This window comes from Pseudopipra pipra, chromosome 4 (assembly GCF_036250125.1).
Source record: "Pseudopipra pipra isolate bDixPip1 chromosome 4, bDixPip1.hap1, whole genome shotgun sequence".
NCBI classification, from domain to species: domain Eukaryota; kingdom Metazoa; phylum Chordata; class Aves; order Passeriformes; family Pipridae; genus Pseudopipra; species Pseudopipra pipra.
The window spans coordinates 66,404,445-66,419,589 of NC_087552.1; the positions used below are offsets into that span (position 1 = coordinate 66,404,445).

Here is a 15,145-nt window from a genome sequence, read left to right on the forward strand (position 1 = left end):
TTCTCAGCCCTGTTAGCCCAGCACGACTCCAGCCTACTAAATTACAGCTAACATTTAATGGGACTATATTACACTTTGTGTTTAAATCTTCCTACTGCAGCCGAACATGGGCTTAATTTCAACTGCTGCTTGCATGGCTGTGCTGCAAAGTGCTATTCTTCTGTTCTGAAATGTTTATCTTAACATGAGTGCACTGAATCGTACTCTTGATGTCTTTAACCTACTATGCCCTTCGAGGAAGATCTCTGATTCTCCTTTCAAGTTGGTTTAAAAGAGCTACAAGTTTCTAAAGTGCCTACTAATGACAAATTACCACAAATATACTGCACTGACAGAGCATGAGTCATTCAGTTGTCCTAGCATTGAGAATACATTCTCCTATTAAATGTAATGTAAAGGAACAACTTTGATGGTGCTGGAAGGTCTCATAGCTCTGTTGACTTGAACTAGGCTGAAACACTTTCCACAGTGAGAAGATGCAGACTGCATTAACAGGGTACAACAGATGAAAGAGCTGGAAACTCCTACTGAGGAGCACTAAGAGAGGTGTGAGTATTACTGTATTTATTTGGTTGCTACGTCTTTCTACAGCTAAGTAAAAGAAATGCCACTAAGTCTTGGAGTTATGGTGTCACTGAGTTGCCACACGAAGCAACTGGGAGTACAAGTTTTCTAAAAGGAACAGAGCAAAAATAAGGTCAATGTTTGCTCTCAGGCTTCTCAAGACATAAGCTCGTCTGAACAGGAATACATCCACGTTATGGACATATTTTTCTATTAATGACCTTTTCAGGAGCAACCTCTCTGTGGCATCAAATAAATTACTACTAGAGGGAGGACAGTAATAGAGAATATCTTGTCTAAAATACCAGTTCAAAAGAATATGGAATTGCTAAGGGATGATACTGTGAAGACGATTTCTCTTTTTCTGTCAGGGTAGAAAAGATCTTGACTCATCTACACCAAACAGGAAGACGATTTCAAGACTAGCACTACACAGAAGAAATATTTTAATGTGTTTTTTCCCCTCATTAAAAAAAAAAAAGCTTCTATGAAACAAGGCTGTTTAACATAAATAATAGGAGAGCTTCCACAAAACAGTTGTGTATAGATATATCTCACAAGTTTTTAGAGACTCAAGATTTGCATGTACTCAGTGGAGCTTAATAATGAGATTTCAATGCTTACAACACTTTTGCACTGGTCTCCTTCTCATATTCTGTTTTTGAGTAACAAATACCTGAACACACTTAGCTATGCAGGGCACCATCTAAGGTGCAGAGGTTCACAGATAAAATTTCTCTTCATATATTCTTGCACTGAAGTGATGAAAACCTCCAAGGAATCCTTTCCTCCGAATTGCTTTGCCTTGCATAAAGCATGTCAGGAATGATACTACATTTTCCCAAATCTAATCTGCCAAATGTCCTACCTAACCTCAGAAGGGAAAGGAAGCCAGTGCTTGGAGCAGTGGTCACACAGATGAATTTCCATCCTGGAATAGCAAAATCATGCCTATTGGTAATCTCCACCTCCCCTGCTAAGCATTCCTCGCAGCTCTGAGGGAATTTTCTTGTGCATCTGATCCCATTAATATGTTCCAGCTGGTTTAAAGATGGGATAACGCATGTCATCTTTTGTCCTTAAAGAGATCTTCTGTTTTACAGACTCACAGCCAAATGACTGCTTAGAAGGCTGCACCTGTCTGCATTTTTCCAAAGGTTACAAGCAGGCACTGATCTCCTGACTTCCATTACCAATATTTCCCTTTTTCTGATGTTTGGATTTTATATATTACTCTCGAGCACTCTGAATTTAACATTATGATTATGGAGAATTGCCTTCACAGAGGAAGACAAAGGGAAGTCTTTTTCTTCTGTATAAAATATTCCTCAAGCTCTAAGATCTAAGCAAGAGATCACACAACATTGCCTTCCAGATAGTTCAGGAACAAGGAAGCATTTGGCCAAATTCCAGACAAAGGTCAAAAAAACCCCTGGAAATTCCAGGAACAGCATTAACTGTCAAATGTAGATGATAGGATCATATAACTGTAAGTAAAATGCAGATGCTTGGGGATTTAAAGGTTCACCCACAACACCTTGCAATGATAGTTTCTACACCATAATTATTAAATTCATTTATTTTCAATGTGCTAAATTTTAGTTATGATTTTTTAATAAAACCCCTTCCATGTAAATTCAGTGTTTCACTTATCATTCTACCTTTGCTAAAATCCTACTGTTCTTGTCAAAAGCATTTACTATTTAGATGACTCTCAGTTCTATGGAAAGATAACAAGAATATCTTCCTAACTTCCACACCACTGATCCCAGTCATTTAACTACTGTTAGAGAGGATCAGATTTCAGTTAAAAAGAATGAGCGGCAGATTAATGATTTTCTGCTGACTTACAGCAGATAAAAATCTGTTTGAAGTACTTTATAATACTTAGAATATAACTCTTGTGAAAACAAACCACTGAAGTTTTCAGGAACAATTCCTGGAATTGGTAATTTATTGGCATATACCACCCCCAAATTACTTTCAGTCTCCAAATCAGTAAAGCTCTGGTGTGTGCTGTAATGTGGAGATTGGGTAGGCACTGTTCTAGGCTCTGGCTCCACAAAGCCTGTCCTAAGGTGGTAACACACTGCCTGAGCAAGCCTTTTTTCATGAGACTTAAAAAAGGAGCTTTGTGATGGTCACTTCTGCAGTAGGTGTTCACTTTGGTGTCCTGGAAATATGTCAGTACAAGTAACTCTTTTCCTTACCATGGCCATAATCTGACAATTTCACTCCATAAAAGACACTTTTCCCTGTCCAAACTGTCAGGAAATGCTACTTCTAAATTTTAACCCTCCCAGCTGTGGATTCTTGCAAGTGGTGGATAAATGACTTCCACACTGGCTGACATACTGTTACCACTGAAAGCATTATCTGTTTCACAAGTTTGAAAAGTGGTTTATGTTTCTGGAGGGAAAAGGATACTTTACATTTCAGTTTTAGAATTCTGCAGGTTAAGTTTTCTTTAGGAGTTTCCTTCTTTTTATCTCTTAATTGATACAGCACTGAGGAAAAAGTAGATTTTATAAAAGATTCCTACCTACAGTTTATGCTAAATCTTTTCAAAGGCAATTTGACTTTATATGCTGAATTTCACTTGCATGATGAAACACCAACTGCAGCATATGCTCAGTGTCTTCAAATCTGACTCAGTAAAATGCAGGCATCAAGATAGGAAATGGGTTATTATACAAAGCAGCAACATTCTACATTACCAGGCTATTTAGTTTTGTCCTGGGAGTTTCTGGAAAACATTTGCAGCGTTACGTTTAGAAAGACGGGGTGGATAGAAATCCTTTCATTACACTCATCTCCAAAGTATTCCGAAGAACAAAGCACAAAACATGATTCAGAAAGACAAATTGGGAATATTACACGGAAGAGGAAGCTGGTATGGCCACTGCTGCTCACTAGGGGCATATAGATGCAAAAGAGGAAACAGTGTAATCTGTATTTGCTGAGGGCAGAGACATTTTATATACATGGCTACAACAGTGGCTGAAGGGAACTGCACACAACGCCATTTAAAGGCCAGGAAATGAAAAGTTCTGAATTTTGATCCAGGCAGACGTGTGCCCTCATCAACACTGGCCAATTTGCTCAAACTTTCTGTTTCTCCACTGCAAAAACTGAAACAATTTCTTAATACTTTCTAAGCAGCAGACATGACAAAACATCTGTGAAGCAGCCTACACATATTCTGCCCTCAGTTTGGTCTTCCAGCATTTATTATTAACGTTCATTCTGGTTTTCCATCAGTCATCAGCAACAGCAGGTTTAATTATTGCAGGGAGTACTATGTTGGGAAATGGTGGATTGAATTACCTGAATCCATTTTAATTTAATCTGCCATTAATTACATTATTTTTCAGTTAGGAAATTCTAAAATGTGGTTTTGCAGGGCTACTGGTTACATTTCAACTAGTAATTCAACCAAGTTCACTTCATCATCCAAATGCTGCCACGGGTTCGTGTAGATCTGGTTTTAGCCTACGTGTGTTTGGCTCAAAGAGCAGCTGTCATTTTTCTAACATTTTATCTAGTCAGTGACAAAATTTGCAATTCTTTCTAAAATTAGTATCTTGTTGCTTGATTGAAATAAGTTTACAATTCAAATAATCATCCCCCAAGGCCTTCCTTGCATCCTGTTTGTCTGCTCTAAACTCTCCTTTGTTTGTTGTTGATCACAGTCATGTACTACATGTAATTCTCCCATTTAATCACGCTCTGGTTAAAAGAGGATTAACAGATTCTGGCCTTAGTGTTTCTGGATCCCCACGAGTACTTATTTATATTGATCCAGAATCCAATTATCTTGGATAAGTAACTGCAGGACAACAGCCTTTGCTAAATATAATAATTTACATTATTTTTACATCTTTAAGTCGTAATCCCTTCCTTTTCTTAAATTTTTATTTATGTTTTCATTTATGAGGTTATCTTGATTTACACAGGGAACACCACTGGATTGTCTCTAAAATACGCCACATGAATTAAGAGATTATGTAAAATATTAGTTATGCAAAATATTATATAATTTATTACAAAACCAAAGGTTTATTTTGAAATTTTGAACATAGATATGTGATTGCTCCTTATCTCCCTAATTATTACAAATTTTTTTGCACTTGGAATTCATTACCCTTAGAACCCTTAGAACATCACCCTTGAAAAGTTTAGTAGCCAAAAAAAGTGAAAGTCACAGAAATTACACTGATATTATCTGATCTCTATTCCTCAGCTGTCATGTACTGCATCCTCTCTGTGAATAATGAAAAGGAGCAGTTTGGAAATTTTTTTTTGTCCTTGGGAACAATAGCCAGCCCCAGGCTCTGAGAGTCCACCCTGCATTTTATTTCTGCATAATTTATCTTTCACAACAAAAGCATCCTAGCACTGGTATTAACTATTCCATTTCTGAAAGAAATCTTTTCAATAAGAAAGGAAGTAAGTTTATTTTGAGGATACAATTGAACATCTATTTCAGAAACAAACAAGTATGTCTTCAAAAAAAGTTATGTAACTTCACATAGTCTAAAATCACCCTTTAACTTACATAGACATGTTGTTAAAGTATAATTGCAGAAAGTTCATCATGATTTTATTTTCCCTAGCTGGCTCTCTATCTTAACCAATGACATTATATACTTATTAAAAGGAAGCTTTCAATAAACTCTTTTCTTTTTCTTTTGCATTGCTGGATCTAGTCTATATATCTACTCAAAAGAAACACCTTCTTGGTAGGCAATAATTTCATTGAGTATAATTTTAATGTCATTTTAAGAATAATTCTCATCCCAACTTAAAAAAAATAAACCAAACAACAGGGAATTTTTTAACAGATGGAGGAAAAATTTGATGGAATCAAATCTACAGTCTGTGCACCTTCAATCTGAATTGCTGCAAATTGTCCTACCTTGGGATGAAATAGTATTATTCCATGAAAAAGCTGCTATTACAACTAAAAGCCCACCTACTTTGTAGCAGAAGCAACAATCAGCACGAACAATTCACAGGCCAGTGGAATGTTGCTGAATAAACACTCTAGTGCAAGGCCTGTAGCTTAATATTCACAGCTCTTGAGGAGAGGAAGGCTGCCTTTGCCCATGACATCTATTTTGCACTTAGGTAACACATGTGACTGACCCCCTGAGAAAAACTGGACAACATTCAAAGTACCCAGACTACACCAGGCAATTAAAAAAAAAAAAACCAACAACAAAGAGATTAAATCAGCATTTTAACACTTTCAAAAATTACTGCATCCCTTCAATCCAATCACACCACACAATCATTATTTCTTCCACTGATGGGTACCACCACCATTATACGTAGAGACATTCTTCGGATTCCAGAAATCTCTGGTTTTTAAAGTGGGAAATTTGCCAGAACTAGCAGGCTTATTCAAAATAAAGACATTTTCTCTTGATGAGTAATGCAACTAGAATCAGTAATGATTCTTGTGTTGCTAACTGATTTGATATTTACTTCATAGCTAAGTATTACTACAGTATAAAAACATTACACCTATTTCAGAAAGCTAAGAACTGCATTTGAAAATTTGTTCTCAAAAGCTCTGAGCAATGCAAGCCTCATTTTACTGTCTTCCATTGTTCATATTTTGCTTTCTAGATCTCTAAGTGGAAAAAAACCTCAACAGTTACCCATTGCAGGGATGGATACTGGCCTGGCTTTACCACATTAGCAAATTGTCCCCTGCAGAACACAAGGGACGACTTCATTCCCCCCAGTCCTTTTCCCAGCACTTATAAACCTAACATACAAAAGCCCAAATGTGCAGGGTAAGCACACACGTCATTTACCTTTATGCCAATGTGAAACCAAGATTATAGACCTCTTCAAATTAAGTAGTCATGATTTTTCTTTATATCCCAACACTTTAATTGAATAAACCAATTAGAAATGAGGTTTCCATTGATAGGAGATTATGATTGAAGAACCATTAAAGCACTTAAAAAAGCAACCATTATTAATGTTTTAGTCCTTTGAGATTTCGATTCTTGACTGGACAGTTTCCAGAAGTCTTTATTATAATTATGCACACCATTGAACAGCCTTTCCATGCAAACTCCATGAAATCATGAAAATAGAAAAGTTTTGTTTCAGCCCACACTTTTTCCGTAAAATCACTGTTCTTTTGTAGAATACAGTTCCCATAAAATAGGAGTGAGTTGTTAGTGTAGCATAGAATACAGTTATTGTATGCAATAAGGTTGTGGCAAAAAACCAAAGTGTTTCACATCTTTCTTTCAGATTTTTGTTATTCCTAAGAAAAGAAAAAAAAAAGGAATCTGGTTTGTCACAAAGCTAAGAGAAATTTAGATTTTTAGTTTTGCAGAATTAGTTTGATTGCTTAAACATCTCTTACAGGTGACTATGACAGAAAAATAAGTCACAATCACCAGTGAAAGTAGAGAAGACCAGTTGGAACACATGCTAATTAAGATCGATTTAAAAAAAAATATAATTCAATATGTAGAATATTAGTTATTTGTTGTGAAAAACTCTCAATAATTTTAAAAGGGGAACTGCTACAGGACTTTCAACTGTTTCTTTTTCTTTCATGGAGGCCCACAAATATGTGGGAACACAGTGACTTTTGGAAAAACTGGATTTTCATCCCCCAGAACATGAGACCTAGTTAACAGCACTACAAGCCTCTCTGCAGAATTTTTTTTTTTCAATTAGGCTTCACACAGTGCTGTTATACAGGACCCATCTCTAAGAATGAAAAGAGGAGTGCAGTCTCCAGCACCCATCCAACCCTTCATTTCTTACCCAAGACTACCAAACAAAGAGGTGGTTACATTGGTTACTCCACATCAGATGAGCTGAGATCACCAGCTCATTTCTTGAAGACCAAGGAAGAGTTGCTTTAGTTTAAAATAAGAAGGAAAGTAACGAATATAAAGTTTAGCCCACGAACCCACAGACAGAAGAGATTCTCCTTTCAGGAGTTCCTGTTGTGACTAATTTAAAGAAATCTCCTGTCTTATCTGCCTTCTGGAGCACATGTCAATGCTATGGATTCCACATGTGACCCACCAGCATCTCAAGACAGAATTTGCCCTTTGATATCTAAATTATTAACAAATCTAACTTTTGTCAGCTTTGTCTCACGGTAATTGCTAGTTCATATCTATTAATCTGTTTGTTATAAGAAGATAATTTCTATCAGAATTCACAATCCAGGACTGAAAGAATTTCAAAAATAATGAAGAAAATCAAAGCTTAAAACCAGTTTGTGTAACTAGACCTAGAATTTATTACTCCTGAGAGAACAAAGATACAAAATACATGTGAAAACTACACAAAGATTTCTACAAAGTAAAAAGTAGAAAGTGGGAAAAGGGAAAGCTACAGCTCAGTGGTTACACAGAAATGTAGGGCATGCATTAAAATATTGTAAATTCATGAAGTTTTTTTTAAGTGCAAATGGTTTTTTTAACAGTTCTCACTGAAAAATATGCAAATTGATACCTATGTTGTACACTTGTCATATTATCAGAAAGACACCAACACAAATCTATGCATATATACATCAATATGTCCGAAGTACATTTTGTGGTTCAGTTATTCATAGGCACTGGTTACAAGTCCGTCCAATACTCAGTTTCAGAAATTAAGTGGTAGCACTTGTAGAACATTTCTCAAATACTACTAATAAAGGAATTTGTTTTTAAAATACCAAGAGGAGGAAATAATTTGCATTGCCATTTATAAGCATCCAACAACCAAAGAAGTATTTACAAATCATCAACCATACAGATAAAGAACAGTATCAAATACTCTGTGTAAAAAGATAAATAATTAAACTGTATATTCCCACATCACAAAGAAATGTGATCATACAAATTATGGCACCATATGTTTGTGAAACATCAAAAATAAATGTAGCACATAGATACCTCTTCTTATATTTTACATTAAACTGTACACTACAACGACTGTAAAATGTCAATGTCACGACACCCATCATCTTCAAATTCTTGTTTCTGGTAATAGCAATTATTATTAGAGTCCATGTTTATAAAGAAATTCCATACTTCAGCCTTGGGCTAATATTGCTCTGTGATATTGCTAGACCAAGAAACTTATATCCTGAAAAAGTTACATATTTCCTTTAAAATTATCTAATAGAAAGAGCTATTTGACATGTGAAATTCTGGGAGAAAGCGTGATAGATGCAATCTATTTCTCTGTGTAGGAAAGTATGGGTTAAAAAAAATAACATTTTTATTTTTAGTCACAAATATCTAATTTATTAGAGAAATATTTTTTAAATTGAGGTTTATCTATTTAAGATTTTAATCATGAACAGTACTGCAATTTTCAACACATAATTAGGGTTTTTGCTAAAGTACTTAAACTTCCAAGCCCTAATCATGTATCTCATTATGAGAAATGGATCAGAAAATCTGGAACACAACAGTGCTATGGAGCTCAAAATGCTGACACCCTGTTTTGTACTCTGAGGGTGAATGAGATAATTATAGCACATGGATACGTTTCAAACGTTTGTCTGCATGTGTCCATTTTTGGCCACATGCCAAATCCAAACAAAAGTACATTGTTAAAGGCAACCAGAAATATTACAGTTAGCACAGACTAAGGCAATTAAAATCTTTTTTTCCTTTTTTTTTTTTGTAAAAAAAATTAAGGTGCAGAGAGAATTTTCTTTCTTGTTTTAATGGGTGCCAAATACTGATTAACAGTGCCAAGGAAAAGTAGTTTTACATAAAAGGAAAGACTATTAAAATCTAGAAATACCTGAATTGGATCTTTGATATCCAGATTTTTCCTGATTACCTGTAAAAGGAGTTGGGGGTGGATAGTTGGCTTCTGTGAGTTTACTGATGTCTGACGGTGGTGTCGGTGGTGGCGGTGGTAGCAAAGTGCTGTTAGGGCTACTAATATCTCCTTCAGCCACAAGAGTCAAGTCTGCCACATTGTCATCATCTACCATCTGTATGCCTTCGGCTTGTAATTCTCTTGACTGCCTTTTCCACACTGTTGCATTGTTTTCCTGTGCATGCGGAATGGGAGACAATGGAGGACTAAAAGGAACACTGAAAGTCTTCTGACTGTGGAGAGCTGCCAAGGCAGATTTGTGTTTATTTTCTGAGTAACCCATTTTCTTAACTGAATTTTCATTCAAGTTTTGTATGGACTCCTGTTTTCCAGTTGGTGATGTACATCCATCATTGTCATCATTTTTTGAAACTCGCTTGTTGAAGCCTTTAGGACCTGCAGGAGTAGATGAGGATGGTTCTGGTCCAGTGGGTGGTAAACGAAGAAAGTCAGGAAGAATAAGGTCTTCTTTCCTTAGCAGTCCACGTTGGTCATCTGCTCTGTTACTTTGTGCTTTGGATATGAGTTCAAAAAATTCTATTGGGGAAAAACCCAAAATTGACAAGTTTTTGTCAGAAAGTGCAATGCCATTAAAATGTACATTTTCAGCACATTTATTTTCCATGAAGATCTTCAATTCTTTCAATGCTGCCTTGAAATAAGATCCCATGTTAATTAGGAACTTTTTCAATTGCAGCAATGTTCACTAGCATCACTATAATTAAGACCATCAGCATTGCTATTGTAAGAGTTTTGCAGTTTAGAACAGCTGCAATTCACTGAGCCTTGAACACATCTTCTATTTTACGCAGTTAATAAATCTGTACACACACACAGGATTTTTTTAATTCTTTATACAAAACAAGGCTCTGGTCTCACAGACAGTGGGTGCACATTTTTATATTCTGGATGGGTTTTACCCATCTTAACTCAAAAATAGCCATGCCATTTGAACATTCAAAGACTCAGAATGTTGCAAACTTCCTTGTTATATTGAATTTCTCTCAGTTTAATTATATTTTATCACAGCTTAAATTCAATTCATGGTGTAGTTTTAAACCAGGATGTTATCATCACAGGGTATGATCAGATGATGATTTAAGTAACCCCATTTTACTCGGTGCTGCAATGGATCAGTAGCTTACAGGTAGTCAATAACCATCCAAGGAACCATTACCAAAAGCGATGGGGCAGTTTTTTTATTGAGGTTTTAACACAATTAGAAGTGATTTTCTGATCATGTCCTTAATGATATCCAATGGTTTAATATGTTTCTATATATAAATAATACTCATAGTAAATCAACACTGTTCTAGAAAGTTTCAAAACTTGGCAACAAGAAACATCAATTATAAACCAAGAATTATACCACTCCTCAAAAAAGAAGCATCGCAACAATAAACAAACTCTTTGGTACAAAACATATACATATAAAAATATGTAATTCTTAATACAGTGTCTCTGCATGTCCTACTTTTTCAAGAAGAGAGCACTTTAACTATAGAATATTAAAAGATGCTTAAAAAGGCCATCTCCAACAGGTTAATTAAAATCAATAGTTTCAATCCAGCTTATAAATATTGTTTGAAGCAAAAGCCGTTACAAAATCAAGCAAGAGAAAGTTAATATCAGTTTTAACTTAGCATAATATGAAGTCATACGCTTGCACTTGTATGACCTTATTCCTAATTCTCTATTCATATTTGGCAGGCTTTGCAATGTATTTGTAAAAATGACTTCTTAACATGCTTTGTCAAATGCCATAAAATCTGAACGTAGCCAAGATGGAAGCTTCCAAATGCTTCTTATTGCCAAAGTTTTGCAAAATGGCGGTAGGCATATTAAAACATGCAACACTTCTAAGACGTCACACAAAAATGTCTCTTTCTGAAATTTCAAAGTTCATAGGACAGTTGTTTTTTTCATTAAAAAACAGTCTACAACATTTGGTACGCATTTTCCAAACTCTGACAAATTTCACAAAATTCAAAATAAAATGTGAAAGCCTCGAATTCTGAAGTTTTCAAATTATGTTAATGTTTTACTCAGTCCTAGGAAGAAAAACGAAAATATTAAAATGTGGAAAACAAGTTAACAAAATAGTAAGCAACAGAAAATAATTTAAAATGCACTAATATTTTGTAATAACACTTACATTAAAGGACATCTATTTCGTAATAAAACTTTTAGCCATAGTATTTTTTTCAGTTCTAGTCAGTGGACATTTATTCACAGATGAACATTCACAGATAAACATTCATTTGTTGTATAAATGTGCATAACCAGGTTTTGGATATGCATACTGGGTAACTTCAGCAGTAAATTTCAATCCTTTGATTTTTTTCTACTTGGAAAAATAGGGAGGAACGTGTAGGGCTGACAAGACAAGCAATTGCTTCAGTTAATGTCCTAGGGCAGAGGGTGGTATATCAATATTTCTAGTGCTACATCATTTTTATTCCACTTTCTCCCATGGACATCTTTCTATAAGAAAGCAAATTCTCTTATGAGTTTTTTTCCAACGATATCACCAGAACTATTAAGATGTAATGAAGGTAAAAATAGTACTCAGAATAGACAAGATTACCAATGACTTCTTTGCTTGTTTCTATTTTCAAATACCTTTTCAGGGCACATGCTGAATGTAAACTAAGTTTTACTCTTGCCCATCACAGCTCCTCCACAGTTATCAGACTGTACTGCCCTTCAGCAGAAAATTTACAAAAATTCTTACCTGAGTAAGTTAGGATCTACACTACTGTGCAGAATGCCTGTCAGTGAGTTGAACACTTATGTAAAGGTGAACAGAAAGGCAAGCTTCTACATGGCTTGCAAAGGGTATCAAATGGGATATTCAACTGCAGTTGAGTAACTAATTCCTTTTTTTTTTTTTACAGGAATTAGGTACCTTTCACTATTGAAAATCCCACTGGGTACCTACATCTAACTTTAGGTATTCTTAAAATTTTACCTTCAACTTAAAAAAAAAAACAAAAAAAAAGACAATTCAAACACAGCACCAAACAAAAATATTATGATGATGACTGATTTCACAGTGCAGTATTAAACACATGGCACCTTATCCCACACAGATACAAAATTCTCATTTTTCTAAGACTACTTATGTTAATATGTAAGCTATAAAATTCACATACCCTCTGCTTCATCCAAATTAATTTTCTGACATTTTTTTTTTCCAATCTTTGCAATAGAGTCTTCTCTCTTTGACAGTCGGACTTCCCTAGCATTTTTTCCATTTTCTCCTTTCATTTTGATAGAATTAGATTTTCCTAGAGTTCTTCCCTCTCCCTGCATTAGAAGGAAAGTTAAGGTACTACTTACATTTAGGCTATATCATTGTGTACATAATATGGTCTAAGGGAATGAAAAAGTTATTTTGGAAACACATTTCTCTAACACCGCAATAAATGCTTTAGTTTTGTCTTGATTATGGCATAGAAACATTTGCCATAGTAGTTCCCAAAAAAGTATAAATAAATATAATATTCTTCACTCTGAAGAATTCACGTAACAGAAACGGCCTTTGAATCTCAGAATAATTCAATCATTTTCTAACATAGATAAGCCAATCAGACACAAAACAACAAATACAACACATGACAAAGTTCTCACAAACAGATGCTGCTGACAGTGGAAAAACATCAGACGAATTGTAGCTATGTTCAAACTAGTTATAGAATTTAGCTGATTCAAAATCATGGATGAATGCAGCCTTTAGTATAGAATTCTAGAAGGAAACAAAAGATGAACTAAGGGACAAAATTCATTGCAGAAGACTTACAGTAGATGCTTGACTTCTTGAAGTAGATACAACTGCAGTCTGTTTTACCAATGTACCTTTTTGTTTCTCTGTAAACAATAAACATAAACATGCCTTCCATAACTGCCAATTTGTAATTTCCCAGAGAAGCAATATTTAAGTGACAATGATTCACAAAACAGATTTCTGCTTTAAAATTGCTCAAAGATGTATCAGAAAACAAAAAGAGTGAACACAGTTGATATTCCTGATACTTTTCAGTCAAAACCTATCAGAATCTCCCTCCCATCTTCAAATTTTCGTCATACTGGCAATACTTTTAAAGTTTAAAGATGCTGAACTTTTACCTAAGTTCTAAATTTCCAGTTGCTTTAGATCAAATAATTTTAAAATTGGAGCTAATAATTCAGTTTGCAATTCTCAAATTTAGAATTTAAACAGGAAAAAAAAATCAGTAGAAAAGACCATTGAAAGGTCATGTTGAACCTTTTCCTGCATCAATTGTTTTGTAGACATTTCCATATCTTCCTTGTCACCTTCTAAATAACCAAATGGCTCCTTTGAATTTCACCTGCCTACAGCAAATATACTAACACAGAATCATGGCCCTCTTCACTGGTACATTGCCAGAGAACCAACCCACTGCTAGAATGATGCTCTATGATTTAGTCTTTTATAGCCCCTGACAGCACATTGGATTTAGGGGTTTTTTGTAATCCTTAAACTAATTATCCATGGGATATCCATTTAGATTGATAACTTTTTTCAAAAAAACAGCTGGTTCTGTTTATTACAAAAACGACAAATATGATTCTACTCAATAAATGCCTCCACCTTTATTATCTTAGTTCTTCCTTAAAGAGGATCTCTGCTCTAAGTGTATTTAATTTAACCTAATATCTAATGAATTTAACCTAATATCCTAATGAAACCAAACCTTTACTCTTAAGGGTGCTTACATTAATCTAGAGTGTTAATTGTCTCAAAAGATTGTCAACTATTCAGCAGACAAATTTTTATTTTTCTTATTTTATTTTTTAGTGTTATCTGCAGAAATAATCACTTAAAACTGGAAAAGTAGGCTCTGCTACTTTCTCATGTTAAAGAAGGAAGTTTTCATAGCAATATATATAGCTGCTGCCCAAAGTGCATCTGTTTTATTTATACAGAATGTTTCTTATTAAATAATTGCCAAATTCACAGAAGTTATTTGGCACTTTATTCTCATCATTATTCCTAGGGACTATGTTCCTAAATATGTATGTGAATATATGGCTGAATGCAAATACAATATTCAAATATTGCTAGTGTAAAACTTCTTACAGCAACAGTAAAAGTACTTTTACCAACAGATTCATTTAATCTTCAATCTTCAGAAACTGCACTCCTTTTTAGTTAAAAAGAATATAAGCTCCATGTGACAAATCTAAATTTAATCACATTTCTCTCACCTTCGTATCAACAGAAGAAACTCACCAGAGTCAGGGTTCATGACACTGACTTGACGTCATAAATAAAAGCTTTTATACCAACTTACCTCTACCTTTTGTTGGTTCTTTTTCTTCTAGAACAACCCGCTGACCATCCAGATTAGATATAGGGACACCAAGATCAAGTGGTTCCTGCTCACCATTCTAAAGTCGGATCACAGTTTGTATATAAGAGAAAAAGCTGTTTTTAGAACAAATTTATGCAGTCTGATATTTTTGAAAGAAAATAAGCAAAGCATTTTTACGTTTCAGCGTAGACTCAACATATTCTTCTTCTACTGCTCTAAAAATGTTTATTCCATTGGTATAAAACTACCTTGATTCCAATGAGTGTAACCCATTTCTTGTGAGGAGAATGGTATTTGGGGAAAAGAAGATACATGGGGAAAAGAAGATACATGGAGAAAAAAAAAATCATCCAATTTGCAAGTGTGCA

At 34.8% G+C, this 15,145-nt stretch overlaps 1 protein-coding gene across 7 annotated transcripts in view; it reads right to left on the reverse strand.

Moving 5' to 3' along the window:
* RGS12 (regulator of G protein signaling 12) overlaps nt 1-15,145 on the reverse strand; it is an 89,711-nt gene that overhangs the window by 7,542 nt on the left and 67,024 nt on the right. For 3 of the 7 annotated variants that reach the window (XM_064653348.1, XM_064653354.1, XM_064653353.1), the window contains 4 exons: nt 14,757-14,853; nt 13,241-13,308; nt 12,594-12,747; nt 9,358-9,975 (listed from right to left, as the gene is read on the reverse strand). In XM_064653348.1, the coding sequence (XP_064509418.1) occupies nt 9,358-9,975; nt 12,594-12,747; nt 13,241-13,308; nt 14,757-14,853 (937 nt within the window). The other 4 variants (XM_064653349.1, XM_064653350.1, XM_064653351.1 and 1 more) reach the window with 4 other exon arrangements.